Source organism: Phytophthora infestans, genomic scaffold (assembly GCF_000142945.1).
Source record: "Phytophthora infestans T30-4 supercont1.2 genomic scaffold, whole genome shotgun sequence".
Taxonomy (NCBI): domain Eukaryota; phylum Oomycota; class Peronosporomycetes; order Peronosporales; family Peronosporaceae; genus Phytophthora; species Phytophthora infestans.
In genome coordinates, this window is record NW_003303757.1 from 771,361 (window position 1) to 788,330 (window position 16,970).

Below are 16,970 nucleotides of genomic sequence, written 5' to 3' on the forward strand. Positions count from 1 at the left end.
TGGGTTTAATTTAGACCAGTCGCTACAAAATGCTGAGCGCGTGCAATTATTTCTACAAAATGCTGAGCCCCTAGCATCACACTTATTATGCTTAAAAATTAATATTCTGGTGATCTTGACACAGTCTCTTTATTATTGTTGGCTACTACATAAGTACTGGCGTGACATTCGTCAGTCATCGCTATTTTCATGAAGTTTGATAGGTTTACGTTGAGAGCATCATACAGTCCGTGTTGACTCGGGCACATGCTTGCCGTGTCGTGCTGGCATTAACGGCGAGTATGTGCCCAACTCAAGAATCACCTGCACTTCAAATAGCATGTCTACAAACGATATTGAATATATTTAGCTTGGCGTCGTGCTCGATATCATGGGCCGTTCTGAGGCGCTGTGAAACTTAGCCCGCATCAATGCAAAGGACAGTAATGATCTATCCAGATTGCACTTCTTACTCTCTTGTACTGCCTATTTGAGCTTGTAAGTTGTTGAAGGAATGATTTGCGCAGAGTTGTTAGGGCAGTACAGAACTGAATGAGGACAAAGGTAGAGAGGATTAGGCGGCCATAGTGAAGAGGAAGTCTTGAATGTAGAAGGAGAAGACGCTTGTGTGGTAGAGTTCGTAAAAGAGGAAGTGGTGATTTAGATAGTCTGGTGTCCTGGAGGGGAGTTATTCTCCACCAACCAGTCCAGTTATATAAGAAATCTCTATATGATATAGCACAATTATATTCCCCTAGATAGTCAGCATCACATCGGAGATGGTTACTTCAACAGCCTCCCACATCGAGGAATGTGTATGATGCTCTATCTGTCAGGTGCACCACAGGTGGCTGTTAATAACAGTCCTGTGCGTACATGAACATTTACAAGAGGTAGATCTTGTTTTGATATTGACATTCTTTTTTCTTTGACTTCTATTGTCAGATTTGTCGTTTTGTTACCAGTTTTGGCAGGGGTTGTACAGATTTCTTGTTTAATTGTTATTTTGGCTACTCAGGAAAACCGTAGAGGATTAAACCTGTTCATTATAGTAGGATGTCGTTGTTAGCGCTTTTGTTGCACGCGTTTTGAAGAAAGCTACTCAGGAAAACCTTTCATTTTGAGGTGTCAAAACCTGTTCGCTGTATTGTTGGCTACTCAGGAAACCTTTGAGGATACACCTGTTCACCGTGTTGATATTTAGATATTTTGTGAAAGTTGTGTTAAACTTTTGTTCATTAAACTGCCAGTTTTGTGCTCTTTAGTTTGTGGATATTTCTTCACACTTTGAAATTTCGTATTTGTTTTTTGTCATTATTTGATTGCTTTTACTTTTGTGTGGAGAGTTTATAGTTTTCAAATATTTTTAAAGAAAGGCTACAGCTTTCAAAGCATAAAAACATCTAACAGTGTCATCGGTAGTGTACGCATCTTGTTTGCAGGCTCTCATCGTTGGGGCAATTTTTCTCCCTAGAGGCTCATGGAGTTGTTGCTCATTTCGAAGATTTTTATTTTGTTTATACTTCGCAAGTGCAAGCAATAGGTTTGTAAACTATCGATTCCATTGAAAATGAAACTAATGCAGTAAAACCATAGTTGCTTTCTGTAGACAGAGGCTTGTGTAGGCTTGTCTTAAAGTCATAAAGTATTGAAGATTTTTTCTTTATGCTGGAAATGTCTGAAACTTTTGCCGCAATAATTTTTTTAAGTTTGGCGAATTGAATGAATTGTTTCGGCGTTGTTGCCTCCCAGTTTCATACATTTCTGGGCGTATTTCTTAACTTGGTTAAATACCAGACACATGTTTGTATGGACAATTGCCCATTTTCATTTTATCTCTTTCTTGTTTTTTTAAGGTATATTTTTATTTTACAGGTCCAAAATGTAGTGGATTACCTGTTCTCAACAAGCCGTAGATCTGCATTTAGTAGACTGCTGCAGCTTTGCATTAAGCGAGGTTTTAGCTGTGTCATTCGGCCTTGTAGCTCGAGATGTACATATTTAAAATGGTATCTCATTAAGTACACATATACTAGTAGTAAATACAAAGCTTGTAGCTGGAATATTTTAAGCACAGCTTTATAGCTCGCAAGTGGGGCATTTGGCCTCCCAGTATGGCGTGACACTACAGCAATGCTGCTGGTGCGTGAGGGCGGTATTTAGTTCTTCGCCTTAAATATGTACTACATGTACTTGTACATCATCAAATGCATGTACGTGTACGTGTACGTGTACGTGTACGTGTACGTGTACGTGTACGTGTACGCGTACGCGTACATGTACGTAGAGCACAAGGCACTGTGGCCTTCTAGTACGGCTTTGCAACCAGCAGCAATAGTACAGCGCTATGGCTGGTCTGGCATCATGGCCTCACAACTCGGCAATGGCCGGTGTGGCACGGAATGTATGTGTCTCGTGCGGCGCTACAGCTCCATGGCTGGCGCGGGGGTTTCATGACCTCCTAGCATGGCGAATAACTACGCATGCTGTGCTACAGCACAGTGGCTGGAGCCAAGTTGGCAACGTGGCCTCACGCGAGTTGGTGTCCGTCGGGCGATTTTCTCTCCGATCTCCTTCATGAGCCTTGGGGCTTGGAGGCGCATCGTCTTGCCGCTTTCAGCTCGTCAGTACCCTGGCGAAGCGTTGGGCTGATAACCTGTTGAAGGAATGATTTGCGCAGAGTTGTTAGGGCAGTACAGAACTGAATGAGGACAAAGGTAGAGAGGATTAGGCGGCCATAGTGAAGAGGAAGTCTTGAATGTAGAAGGAGAAGACGCTTGTGTGGTAGAGTTCGTAAAAGAGGAAGTGGTGATTTAGATAGTCTGGTGTCCTGGAGGGGAGTTATTCTCCACCAACCAGTCCAGTTATATAAGAAATCTCTATATGATATAGCACAATTATATTCCCCTAGATAGTCAGCATCACATCGGAGATGGTTACTTCAACATAAGTAAATAAAAATTGCTAACTTCTCACACAAAACTCACTGAAAGCTATAAATTTTTCGAATTGTAATATTTTAATGCATGCAGCCTTCATTTTGTGCTGATTCAGAAGTCATCGGACAGTCGAACGTGTCAGTTATGATTAAAACATTAGGATAATGCGTCGCAAGACGCTTGCGGCAGCGTTTTTTTTATTTGATAGGCTAATTAAGATGCCAAAATGGTTTAACTATTAACTTTACCCTAAATTTAACGTTTTGTTATGGTGTCTAATTAACCAGCTCTCATGTTGTGCTGTTGTCTATCCGCTCCATTTAAAACTTTATCCTTCGCCTATGTCGGTGACACGTCCTCCAGTTAAGTTGTATCGGATTTTGCTGTCTAAACAATTCTTAGGCTTACAGCAGTATCACACGTGAGCTCGTTTTATTCAATCTAAAACTTTCTATCTTTGTGAATCAAGTGACAACGTTTATTAGCAGCGTTGTTCTTACGGCCAGCTGTTACGGCCAGCTCTTCTGTTGTAATGTACTACGATTTGGCAGCTTAGTAGTTACCTCACTCTCAGATAATTAGATAATACATCTACAACAAAATAGTTGTAGCTATTACCGGTAAAGTCATTGTACAGTACATGTACATTGCATAAACTATTAAGCATAGTATACGTATATTATAGTACGGCCTCCAAAACACGCATTCATACGTGCACGCTAAGCACCTTGCAGCATAGGAAGCGTCTTTAGGGGCTATTTCATTTGAGATTAAGTAGCTCTCTCTGTTTAGCACGGCTTAAATATTATAGCAATATGCATTATTAAAAAAGTAAATACTTCGTAATATAAAACGATGCCGCCTTCGGATACCTTATCGGATATCGCTTACAGTAGTAATTGTCATCAGCACATATAAGTTTTTTTTGCTCAATCTAAACCTATCTATCTTAGTGGCTCAAGCGACAACGTTTATTAGCACAGCGTTGCTCTTACGGCCAGCTTATGTTGTACATGTACTTCTGTTTGGCAGCTCAGTCGGTCACCTCACATTCAGAATATTCTTAATATATCTACAACAAAAACAGTTGTAGTTATTCTTTTAGTCATTGATATTATATAGTACTACGTATATTAATAGTATGGCATCGAAAACACGCATTCCTACGTGTACGCTAAGCACCTTGTAGTTCTTTAGGGGCTATTTCATTTGAGAATAAGAAGCACTCAAATATTAATAGCAGCATTCCATATTAAAATAGTACAAATTAAAACTTCGTGCGTAGTATTTAAACGATGCCGCCTTGTGCAAATCTCCATATGTGCTTTGTGAGCCACTTGAATTTACTAATGTAAGCTACATAATTCAGTTTTAACCAATCGAAGCCGCCTTCGCTCCGCTCGGCAGCCAGTGATAAAGCTCAAAAACCTGAGCGTTTCGTGTGACGGACGGACAGACACCGTGCTAGCCTTGATACTTTAGGATGTAAGGATGAGTCGATAATTCTTTATTGCTCACAAGAGAAAGTCGATACCGGTAGCTAACTCCGTGAAACGGCTCAGTAGATTATTCAAAGGAATGTATTGAAATTATTGCGGCATCAGTTCATTTTTCCGCAGCCCTGAGCCCTGCACACTGGAAATACACGCCGACCAGACGATTATTTAAACAATCTTTGCTGATTGTACTGTATTTTGATTAATAGCAAGCCAATCGCCTCCGCTTCGCGGCGGTAACGCAAGTATGTTAGCTACCTGTTACGCTTTCATTCCGCTCGCCATGGGCTCGCTGCACTACTTGCATAGCTAGTTGGTAAGCTGTGGTTGGGGGTTCTTCGGCCGCTAGGTTGAACCAAGTGTTATCTTGGGCCGCCTCCATGCATGTTTAGTTTTAGCAGATGGGGGCCGCATTCGCTTCAAACGGCAGCCAATTTGATTGCTAAAAATCTGATCGTTTCGGTGTGACGGACGGACAGACACGCTACTGTAGTTGATGTTTAGAACTAGCCGCTCGTTGCTGTTACGCGGCAGGGTTGCATAATCTGTTGGAGATGATATGGCCGCAGCTTTAAGTACTGTGGGGGTATTGCGTGTTTTCGCTTAATATCTTCTAGTTTTAGATTGCGTTGTCCAACCGAGTACGTCGTGACATCGTGTGCTCAAAACACTTACCATACCATAGTCTCACGCGGCCCCCACTCTATCATAGTTTTGTAGACTATCGTTTCTCGGTACTACGGCTCTGCCGCCACCTGCTAATGGTGGAGGTGACAAAGGAGAAGACGATAAAGGAGGAGATGATGACCAGAAGAAGAAGAAAGAAAACGATGATGAAGATGGAAACAGCAGCGACTCTAGTAGTGACAGTTCCGCCGATGAAAGTGACCAGGAGGAGGACGATGCGGTCATGATTGACACAGATGATGAAAAGGATAAGGCTCACAATTTAATTGACCTCACGGACGAGGACTTGAGCGATAGCGATGAAAGCTCGAATCTGGAGAGCTCGTATCTACAGCTGTCCCTTCCCCAGTGGACACGCTGATTGCATTTCGACAGCGAGCAGCACATGCATTCGCAGCAATTTTTAACGCTAGACCTGGGTGGGCAGCCACGCTTCGCCGGGGGAGCACAAACGCTTTGTCGCCGTGTTGTTCCAGACAGTCACTACACGCACTTAAATACTCTTAAGTACCGCCAAACAACGCAGCTACACGCTGGTGCACGGCCCGGCCCAAGAGGCCCAGTCGCTGTTGAAATCCAGCAAGAAAATACTTGCTCGATTTCACAATGCGTATCTTTTCTTGAGGTGTTTGAAGGACCATAGCGAAGCCTGAGCGCTTGCAACAAGCAGTGTACAATACCGGACAGTCAAACATTCTCGAGTAAGTCCTGTGAGCTCAATGTCGATGAAGTTACAGCAACTTGAGCGAAGTCGGTTTATCAATAGATGAAATTTTCATTTCGCCAGTACGATATTATATGGGCAATTGTGTCATTTATGCATCTGGCAGCCCATTCACTTTGTCCTTTCACTTTTTATTTTGCACTAACGCAAGAGACCGTGATCGCGTTGCAGCCTTCTATGAGTTCAGGAAGAAGTATTTGTGGGATAAACCTACTTACACATACGAGAATTTCCGTCGTCTCTTTCAAATGCACAAAACCTTGTTTCTGACTAAATCGAGAAGACCAACACATTCGTCTTAAAAAAAAAGGATTGTACGGTGTGTATCCAGTTTTAAAAGTGGACGCAGCTATCCGAGCGTTGACAGACGGATGTTCAGCTGACTCATCTTTCTTCCGTGGAAGTGCACATCCCTCCTCCGTTTGCTATTGTTGTTGTGCCTCCAAAAGAATATTGCTACCTTCTTTAAAGCAGCTTCAAGATGTTGCTGCATTAAATTCTCTTGCGCAGATGATACTTTTGCAAGTTCTCTTTGCGAGTGCATCATTGCATTGTCGACCTGCACCACAAATTGCATTGCTTCATTACCTTTTTTCGCCTGAGCTCGGTCTACTGTGTGCAGAAGATTGAGCTGCACTCGATGCAGGTGGCCGTAGCACATCGTCAGCTTCAACACACATCGTCACTGGTTCTGTCCATCGTGTAGTCTGCCTCCTCTTGCTCTTCATTGTCAGCGCTTACTTCATCTGAATTATAAAGGCCAACTTATATTTACTTAATTTAGTACACTAAATTAAGTAATTATAAGTTGGCCTCAATTTTATCATATTTTCTTCGTTTTTGTAGTAGTATTAAGAGAATACTGAAGTTCCTTTCTAGTCTGTGACTTATCGCACATGAATTTTGCCCACACTTTAAGAATATCGAAGCAGTCGCCAAATCGGAGCAGTTCTGGCTTAGCGCCAGGTTTCCTTTTAGCAGTTGTAGCTTCATCCAGCAGACCTTGCTCATACACGGCTAACGTGTTTGCATGTAGCTGTTCTCTCTTGGTTGTAAAGCGGGCTGCTGCCGCTTACCGCTAGCTCAGTGCTGCTGCTTCTTGTTGCCGTCGCGAACCGCTGGGCCAGTGCTGTTGTCTGCTTGCTACCTTCCCGCCTCCAGATCACGCGCCTCACTTTGTTATTCGCTGGGGCTACATGCGCCAGGAGACCGCGCCGAGATTGGCTGCAAGCCGGGCTGCTGTATCGTCAGGCAAACAGGGCCCTGATTGCGCTCAACACTGGCTCCTAAGACAAACTGCACTCGATGAAGCTTGAGAACGAAATTTTAAATTAAACGCTGAAATGTAAAACCTTGAGATCTGGAAAATCGAAAACGCCCATACCAACTTGGCCGGGTTCTGCACAGCCGGGTAAGTAACAGGATACTAGGGGCCGAAATACGTCGCTACAGCAATGCGGTAAACTCTAGAGAGTTTGCTGCTTCGACGTGGAGTGTGGTCTGCATCCTTCCGTGCGTAACAGGCTAGGGCTAATGATCCTCACACTAATTCGTGCGCTCTACTGGCTGCCGAGCGCAGCGAAGGCGGCGTCGATGGGCTAAAACAAAACAGTTGCCAAGCGATTTGCCAGAGCTCGTGTCCTCGATAGCTACCGCGCTGGTGGTGAGTGGATGCTTGTGGCCGCCCACAACGACATCCCCACCACCACAGCACGTCAAATTGTGGAAGCAGAACGGGTGGAGCTACTCTCACGCGGAGGAGCCCGTCCGTCCAACTTCAAATGCACTCTGGAGATCGAGGCGGCACTCGAGGAGTACCTCGAAGAAAACTTCACCTACACTCTCAGTACAATGTGAGACATGGTGCGATTCGACTTCGGCGTGGATCGGAGCACCTCGACAATCAGCAATAAGCTGATTGGCAAATTGTACGCCATTAAACAGGTATATTGCAATGGTAAAATAAATAACAATTTCTATTTTAGATTTTTTTATTGAAACAGGTCCGCGTGGAGCCGATGACTTGCAACAGCGAAGTTAACAAAACTAAGCGAATGGAGTTTGCCAAAGAGCTACGGGAACACATGAATGCAAGAAACCTCACCGTATATAACGATGAGACAAATTATAACGTGTATTGCAAACGTAGCCAAGGGCGTGCCAAAGGGGGCGAGCGGGCGATGATCGTCTTACCGCCGTCCAGGGGCGCCAACCTGCAGGTACAGTGCGCCCTTTCAACAGATTAAGGGCTGGTGTATTATAAGTTGCAAAGAGACAGCATCCGCATAGATGTTAACGCTGCTTTCGCAGAGGAAATCTACGATAAAGTCAAGTTATCGCCAATCTTTCCAGAGCACTTCCAGGGCAAGAAAATCGCTGTCGTTCCCCTGTCCATTACCAACGGAAGCACGCGTCGCTGAACGAGCCGACTTAATTATTCACCGGCTGGTCCATACTCTTCACTGTGTAACCCCATTGAAGGTACGTAGTATACTGTATTACAATAGTTTTAAATGCCCTACTAACCGACTTTTGAACTGGTGCTACAGGGTGTTTCAGTGTTCTCAAGGCCAAGAATAAGCCCGACCTTGCCTTGTCCCGCGAAGAGCTGGTTGTGAAGCGTCCTCGCGGGATGATTGCGGCTGCTCGGATGGAGATTCTAAGGCTCGCGGCGAGGCGCCGCATCGGATGTATCGACTTGCACCTTAGGAGATATTCTGTCCAAAACGAGTCCAACAATGTCCAAATTGTCCAATTGATAAATGACGGATAATCGAAAAGATTGTTTTGTATATTTTTCCAGGATTGTCCAAACTGTCCAAAAGCTATTCAAACTGTCCAAAAGCTGTTCAAACTGTTTACATGAAGTTCATGTAGTCGTCTGGGACTTGAGTGACGACAGCTTCAGCGTGGCGAGGCGTTGTTTGAATTTCTTGATGTCATGGATGCGGCTCACGTAGCCTAGTGCCTCGGCTTTAGCTGTCTCCATGAACGCCAGTAATGCTTGGATGAGCTCCACGCCCAAATTTCTCGCCGAAGTCGCGGTTGTACTTTTCGAGCGGGTTATTGAGGACTAGATCTGGGTGCCCAAATCCTACGATACGGCGCTCCTTATTCTTGACAGAGAGCCCAGTGTTAAACCTCACAAAGGAGCGTTTGTCCGAGTCGCTGAGCCAGCGCGCCTCGGTCTTGTCGAGCGAGTGTAGCATATCGCAACCCATACCCTTGCGGGTATTTTTGACAATGTTGACACCTTGCAGCTTTGGGATGGCGTTCAGCGTGCTTCCTTTGTGTAAGTTGTTCAATGCTGAGCGGACACGCTCCCACCCCATTGATGGAGCTTCAGACGCTGATTCTAGAGCCGCTCGCTGGAGCTGCTGACGCATTTCACACCGCACATCCACGACTTGTTTCGGCAGTAAATTCTCGCAGTTGTGCTCACCGCGGGCGCGTACGTGTTCTCTTTTTGATATCAGCTTTGCAAGGCAGCCTTGCCGGAAATGACGGCAGTTGTAGTAGATGGTGCCAGTGACTTTGTTCGTTGTCCTAAACACGTACTCCTTCCCTTCGTGCAGCATTTGGGAAATGCCTGAATGAAGTAATGCCCTAGCTCGAGAACGCACTACACGCCAACAGCCTTACTTTTACTAGCAAAAATGTAATATTTAGATCCGTAATTAATAAAATAACGCATCTGTTTTGGACAGATTTTGGATAATTATGGTAATTTATCACCAAAACAGCAATTTTTTTTGGATAATTTGGACAAAGTTGGACTCGTTTTGGACAGAATATCCAACACCTTGTTAGGTGCATGTTGGCAATGCAGTGTCACAGGATGACACTGCATTGCCAACATGCCGCTGCTGCAGCGGAGCGCATGGAGGACATGGAGTACGGCACCTAGCTGCAGTTCAACCAGAGAGGACCATTTTGCTCTGCGTTTTCGCCACTTTGAATTTCCTTTTTAGTGTTACTTTTTCCTTATCAATTATTTTCTATTTTAAAAAAATCCGTTTTGAAGTGGAGTAGCATCATCTTGACCTGGCAAAGGTGTAGTAATATTTACTCCCATCCTTTCGACTGCGCGTATCTTTGTGACTCGGCTTCACCTTTACTTATGAATAGGGTTAATAAAACTCACGCAAATCTGCGCATTTATTGACTACATTCGATACTGACTGGATCTGTTGCACGAGCGGACCGTTGCTTGCGCTTTTGGTAGGACAAAAACAAACGTTTCTGCAATGACAGCCAAGTATATCGATTGGGTGAAAACGCCTGTCTGACTTAAAGCAATTTACATGTCGCTGCTAAGCACCTGTCCTATGTACTGTAAATCGGTCACGGTAATCACCACTCATTGCAAACGATAATAAAAATGCATTGCATCGGCCTAACCGCTTGCAGCGCTACCTATAAAGGCACGCAGGCTTCACGCGTGCACCCATATAGTGCATCTGGACACCACACGTATGCTACTGACACCGGTGGACATCTACGACCTGGCATAAACTTCTGTACTTTCATAAAATTGGTTTTACTTAGAAGACTAATAACTTATTGAATATAACATTACAATAATACTTACACCAATTGAATAGTGTCACGTAGCTTAACCGTGAGCTTTTGATAAAAGTAGCATCAACGGACAGCTAATTTAATAAATAAAATCTGTTAATATTATTACTTACTTGGGCTCTTAATGTCTTTTATTTGTGAAGATTAACACAATAGTGTGATTCATGCAAGCATGCATACCTCAGCAAGTTTTACAATATTTATTTTACTTAGCACTCTAATTGTTTTATGTAAAACGTTTATTATTTAGATAGCCGAAATAGTAACTGGGTTATACATACTCTTAATAAACCGTTTTTACTTAAGGAGCTAAAAACGTTTCATTTTTAGTATTTAGAATTTTAACCGCGAATGTAAATTATAGACAGAGATTGGCTGTGGTTGTCGAATAATTAATGACCGTAATCTATTCCGAAAGCCAACCACATCCAAGATCACCTTTTTCGAGCTACGAACTTTGAAAGGTGCTACAATTCTGGGTCGAACTACTGAGACGTAAGGGTGTTTTCTACATCCGAGGTTAGAAACGTGACTTAAGGCATGACAACTAGGTAAATTCTGCATTTAGACGTGCTTATTGAAAAAAAATGACAAATATCTCTATGCCAAAGCTAACATAGGTGTATTTGGATGAGAGCTACCGTAACATAATTCATGTTGATGGTGCCACCTTGGTGTGATCCTGCCGGACAATCCCTACAGCTCACTATGTTCGCGATTGAATGCTGGCAAGCCAACCCGAGCGACACACCCCGCCGTATTTAGACCATACGAGCTAAGCTCAGCCATATTCGATGGTGTCATCAGCTCGTTGCCGGATATCGCCCGTCCCTCGCTCCGCAACACGAGCTCGTCATTCAAGGAATGCGCCGACTCAGCCCTCCACGACAGCAACGAGGCGCAGTCTCAACCGCCATGCTCACCGTTATCATCAAAGCGGCCAACATGTCAATCTCCCAGCACCGCGTCTTGTGTGGGGCTGCGGTGCTGGGCTTCTTCTTTTGCCTGAGAGGATCCGAATATCTCTCATCACGTGGAAAACTTCACGTGTACTGTCTTCAAGTCCGCGATATCCACGTACATGACAGCAACGGAGTGGTCACCAATAAATTCCGGACAGCAACATCGGTGCAGATCACTTTTCGTGGGAGTAAAACTGACCAAGTCGGCTATTCAACCCAGCGCACTCTGTTAAAAAGTGGTCAAGCACCGATTTGCCCAGTATTCGCAGCGCTTCTACTATTACGCAATGCAGCGAGTCTCAAGCTGCCATCAAACTCACCGATCTGCACAGCGAGCCGACACCAAGTCTTATCCACCGAGTCCATGACAAAAACCCTGAGACGAGCAGCCGAGCGATGCAGTATACCAGCGCACACGATATCAACCCACTCACTCAGAACGGGAGGTGCAACTGCGCTTCATTCAGCAGGCGTCGATACGGACACGATTCGCATGCACGGACGCTGGGCATCCGACGCATACCAAGCGTACATACGCGAAACACCAGCAGCAATATCACACCTCGCCAAACACATGAGTCGTGCCACATCACATGCAAGTCGACGTCACCAAACCGATCAACTAAATGGGGCAACACGAGCGTAAACTCTCGTGTGATCGAGTCGATAACGTCGAAATGCAAAAAAAACGACTTGTTTTTCCCCAACACTGACGACGATGAAGTTAAAGGAAATGGTCATCTGTTGGCTGCAGCTAAAGAAGGGTTTTCCGGAGCACAAGAGTCGCAGTATCAGACCGAACAGTCGGCACGTCACACTTCATTCTATCCCGCTAAGGCGTCTATGCCGTCGAGGACGCCCAGCCGAAGTAGTCTACGTTAGATTTGTCATTGTAGTTTTTACAGCCTCCAAGACACCCACCACTCCCTTCCCGCAACACGCGAACATAGTGAGCCGCAGGGATTGTCCGGCAGGATCGTGTCGCGAGAGCCAATGCGAGAAACCCTTTCTTGAGCAATACTGACGCCAATGTTGCCATGTGCTGAGGTACGGTTGTCGCGTATGCAACAAGCGGGGCGGGTAAGCACTACTGCATCGTCAGTGCCGGTGCAGTGTTTGTGAAGCGGGGCCAGCTTAACGCCGAATGGGTGCCAATGTCGATCCGAACATAGGCGTCGCATTTGAAAGCTTCTGCGGACACTGATTACCACGAAAACAAATACGGGAGAGCTGTTTGAGACCTGGTTTTAGAAGCTTTATTAAGCGCATCAATCCACGTATGGCTCGTGCAGAATCCACATGGACGGCGCGCCATACCACAAGGTCGTGGAGGATCCGGCACCGTCAGCTTCAGATACAAAGGCAAAAAATGGTCCAGTGACTGCAGCATTACCACCGCGGTGTCACAGTGTTCATTGTCGACTACAAGGAAAAACAGCTCGAACGCAGATACGTGTATTGTTCAAGAAGCTATTCATACTCTTAACTAACGTTTTTACCACAGGCAAAACCCCAACACCAATAGTTCACTGCGAGCGACCCGTAGCGTACACGCAGTGCAACCACCACAATCGGTCTCGCTTCACAATCCGCCCCAAATAGCTTTATTTAGCCTTATCACACGTGAACACGCAGTTTGTTACCGCGTGAGCGCGTAGGCGCCTCTAACGGCTGTACCACTGATGACTATACTTTCCATATGCTATAGTCGCACTATTTCCGCGGCTTGAGCCGCGCGTGATGCCCGCAATGGATGTCCCCCCTCTCTCAGAAAGCTCTTCATTTATTCGATATTGACATTCATCAGTAGGTACGTTTGTTGCTGCCGTGTAAGGGACTGCTTTCACAGCGTGCACTACGCTACTTTTCCCGTGTCGTGGGGAGAGAAGAGCTATTATACTGGCGAGAAGAGCACAAATTTTGCCCACCTAAACCTTCTTGCTCAATTATCCAATCGTTTCAAGGTTGTTTTGTTTGAGAATACCCCGTTTACTCTTTTCATTAAGGACTGGCTCGGTTTTAGCTCTCATGTATACTTCAAAGAAAACCGAGGGTCCGCAACTCGCTGAAACAATCGGGACTCTGTGCCTGCAAGGTGTTTTCCTCTAGATCATTACGGTACAATACCCCAGCCTGCTCATTTTATTGTGAGCCATTAGCGAATTACCTTTCAAAAATGTACTATAAGGCCATATCATACTCCTCAAACCGATCGACAATCTCATCCGTAATTAGTACACCATCCGTGAACTCACTAGCGAGATCTCATAGCTCTTCAAGTGTCGGCGTCGGTGCTAGCTTTGATGGAGACACTGCTCTGCATGCGCAACTTCTTGCTTCCGTATTTTCTTGTAGGCTCCGAGCCCCTGGTGCTTCGTTATAGCATTCAAGTCAGCCGTAATTTTCCTGCCCAACCCCGATGCAGAAGTTGCCGGGTCCATTGCAAACTGGTTCTTTAGCGCTCCTCCATATAATATCTATTGGTTGCAGCTCTGAATGATAGGGGGAGGGAGCGTGTACAGGACTTCGTGACCGTAGTATCGGGCTCTTGAGACAGCCCGGTACGTTGTGCCCGTAGCACTTTTCCTGTGCTACTTTAGGGCTATTGCTTGGACCCTATCAGTGAAACTTGCGTCATTTTTAGCATAGCGGTTCCACAGCTAATATCCAAATTAACTTTCCACAACGGTAGTCCCAATCTTAATTTTATGTATATTGGAACTTTTATTCAAAACCATTTATTGTCTTTTATCAAATTTTACTGAATATGAAAATAATATTAGCTTTAAAAAAGACTAATAGTGCTTTATTTAGTTCTAATTGGTGTGTTATAAATTCAAAAATGATAGTGTTAGCTCAGCCCCATTCATGATCTCTCCTGAAAATCATTCTTAAATCGATTTTACTAACCGGCAAACGCCCCACCAGCACAAAAATGAGTGATAATAAAAACCTAAAATTTGATTCCAAAAGTGATGGCATTAGCTTGCAGGTTGCTACAGTACATACTCACATACATCTTATACCCTTGCAAACGCGGTTACTCTTCTTTCATCCTTTTCAGCCTGAACATAGGTGGTATAATGTAATAATCTGCAAGAATCCAAAGCCTACGCTTACAGACAACGACGGTGGAAGTCAACCCCCCGTAAATATTTTTTTTTCATTACAAAATAAGAAAGACCAACAAGACAAAAAAATTCGACCCCTTGCGCGGTATCACCTGCGCTTAAATAAAGCAGCCCTTTTTTTTACTTGAGTCCGAATTTCCACGTGGAGCCTCCAATGGAGGGGGGGGTCGATTTTTTGTGTGGTGGTTAGTTTCCGGAGTCGTTCCTACAACACAGCTACAACGGCACGACATCAGGTTGAGAGCAACACAATCGGTTGTTGTGTTGCTTCGTAATTTATCTACGTTTTCTTAACTGTGAAAATTTCCGACTAAATTGAAAATTCGCAAGATCCAGTTTTCGCACTTAAATACGATCACCCCAAGTCATTTCCAGCCTCCAATTTTTGTATTGTGAATACAGAGACACGAGAAGCCAGCCTCCAGCAAGTATGACAGCAGCGAAGAAGGGTTCGCAGGCAAACTCGCGCCCCTTAAGCTCAGCGACGAGTGCCAAGGGAGGGAAGGACGTGACGAAGAAGAAGGGGAGACCGTCGAAGCCACCACGCGCGAGCTGGCTGAGAACTGACGCACCTGGTAAGTCGCGTTTGTATTAAGTTTCTAAATCGAGTTACCAACACCACGCTGATGACACTTTTAGCTGCTGATGCAGCTACGTACTCTTCTCCTGGACCAATGGTAACCAAGCCTGCAAGCGCGCCCGGGCAGAACACGTCGGGTAAGCTGTTGCCATGTGACGTAGTGTATCGCGTCTGCTTCGCTTTGTTTCTTTTGCTTTTACGTTGCATTAAGCGCAAGATGCATCCTCTGGGCCGTTCGACACGAACGCACAAGCGCCTAATACTACCCTACGCGAGCGTAAGCCTTTCGACTACCTGTTTGCTGTCCAAGGCTTTGCAGTTGTCACACGTGATTATGACGCTGCCATGAGACTCAGATCTTTGGATGATTCTTTCGCAGCCTGAAGTGACAACTCGATCCAACAAACTCGATCGAATAGTGAATGCTACGGATAAAGTTCTGCTTGCAACACTAACGCAATATAATAAAGCTGTTTGGTTTTGCATCATAACGAATAGATTAACGTGCTTCAATTTTAACTCTGACTCACTAGTGCCTATCAAGCATTATATTGCAGCACTCCTCCAGCATCAAACTGTATGACATCGTGTAGCCTCTGTCCAGAGTGACGGCCCCAAGTGCAACTGCCAGGCGTGTTGCATCACCTTTCTCTTCGGCGAGCATTGAGGCGAGCTCATTCCAAGCTTGTATTAGCTTCTCCGAGTGTTGAGTCAACATCTGCAACTTCTCTTCCATGCGTTGAATTTGCCGGAGTTTAGAGCGCAATAGCTCTTTGCACAACCTCGAATTGTGTGCTCGAGAGTAGCTATGATGTGTGGCAGGAGGGGATGGAGGCGCTAGGGGCGTTAGATCTTCACTAGCGGTGCTGGTACAAGCGCCTGCATCTGTGTTGTCTTGATTCATTTATCTCTCAAGTCTTTTTTTCGATTGAATCGACGCAGAATGTGGCTTCGCCTATTACAAACTTTGTCAAAGTGGAATCGTAAGTTTCGAGGTTTCTGAAATATATTACGAATAGATTACGATCGACCCTTCTAGAGTTGCTTCTTGTGGCACTCGTTGTGGTGCTACAAGCCCATTGTGTTGCAGCAATAGCTGTCGTGACGTTGTAGTTGTGTTGTAGGAACGCCGTTCCCGTCGTTGTCTGTACTTGATATCCTTTGGGAACTTAGAAGGTCCACCCTTTTCAGTTTCTGGGCGGAGTCTGTAGTAAGTTTTTACTTCTCACGGGCACAGCCGCCAAGCTCGCAGCTCTCGACCTAAGTAGCCACCTATGGTACTGACTCGGATATTCCCGTCCCCGTAGTAGGCTACAGTATAATTATGCTGAAGTAAAACGATACTTGTTTATAATTGTTTTACTCTTACACTATTCCAAAAGTAAAATAGCAATTATTGCCATTAAACTTTCGATATAGTTTAAAATTCGACACATTTTAAATTAATATACAGTAGGAGTCATTTATTCAAATTAAGCTGCAACGAAGGTTAATTTGAATAAATGACTCCTACTGTGATATTACCTGAAATAATAGTACTACAACTAAAAACACTTTCAAGCACGGATTTCCTACCGGTCAATCGACTGTACTCGATTCGAATAATGTACAACGCTCCCATGATTAAACAGCGCGAACTTCTTGCTGAGTGTAGCTGGTGACCAGAGAAAAAGCGATTCAAGCATTCATGGTAAAGGGCATTTTGAGTCAGTTGATATGTCAACTTCGGCCGTTAATACTCCCTTCCGGAAGACAAATCGATCTATTATCTATAAACAGGCAAAAAACAGAAATGCGTAAGGGAGTAGTTGGTGAAGGCGGGTGCCCGAATTCATGTTGTCATGGGCGAAACCTGTAATAACTCGATGGGCGTTGATTGCGAGCTCTGTTA

The 16,970-nt window shown here is 44.7% G+C and overlaps 1 protein-coding gene across 1 annotated transcript; it reads left to right on the top strand.

The window, feature by feature from the left end:
• Positions 1–11,321: 11,321 nt before the first annotated feature.
• On the top strand, positions 11,322–12,250 carry PITG_01323 (uncharacterized protein; the record flags this gene model as incomplete). Its single annotated transcript, XM_002907948.1, has 2 exons — positions 11,322–11,534; positions 11,606–12,250. 2 exons carry the CDS (start codon positions 11,322–11,324, stop codon positions 12,248–12,250), a joined length of 858 nt encoding a protein of 285 aa, XP_002907994.1.
• Positions 12,251–16,970: the final 4,720 nt, after the last annotated feature.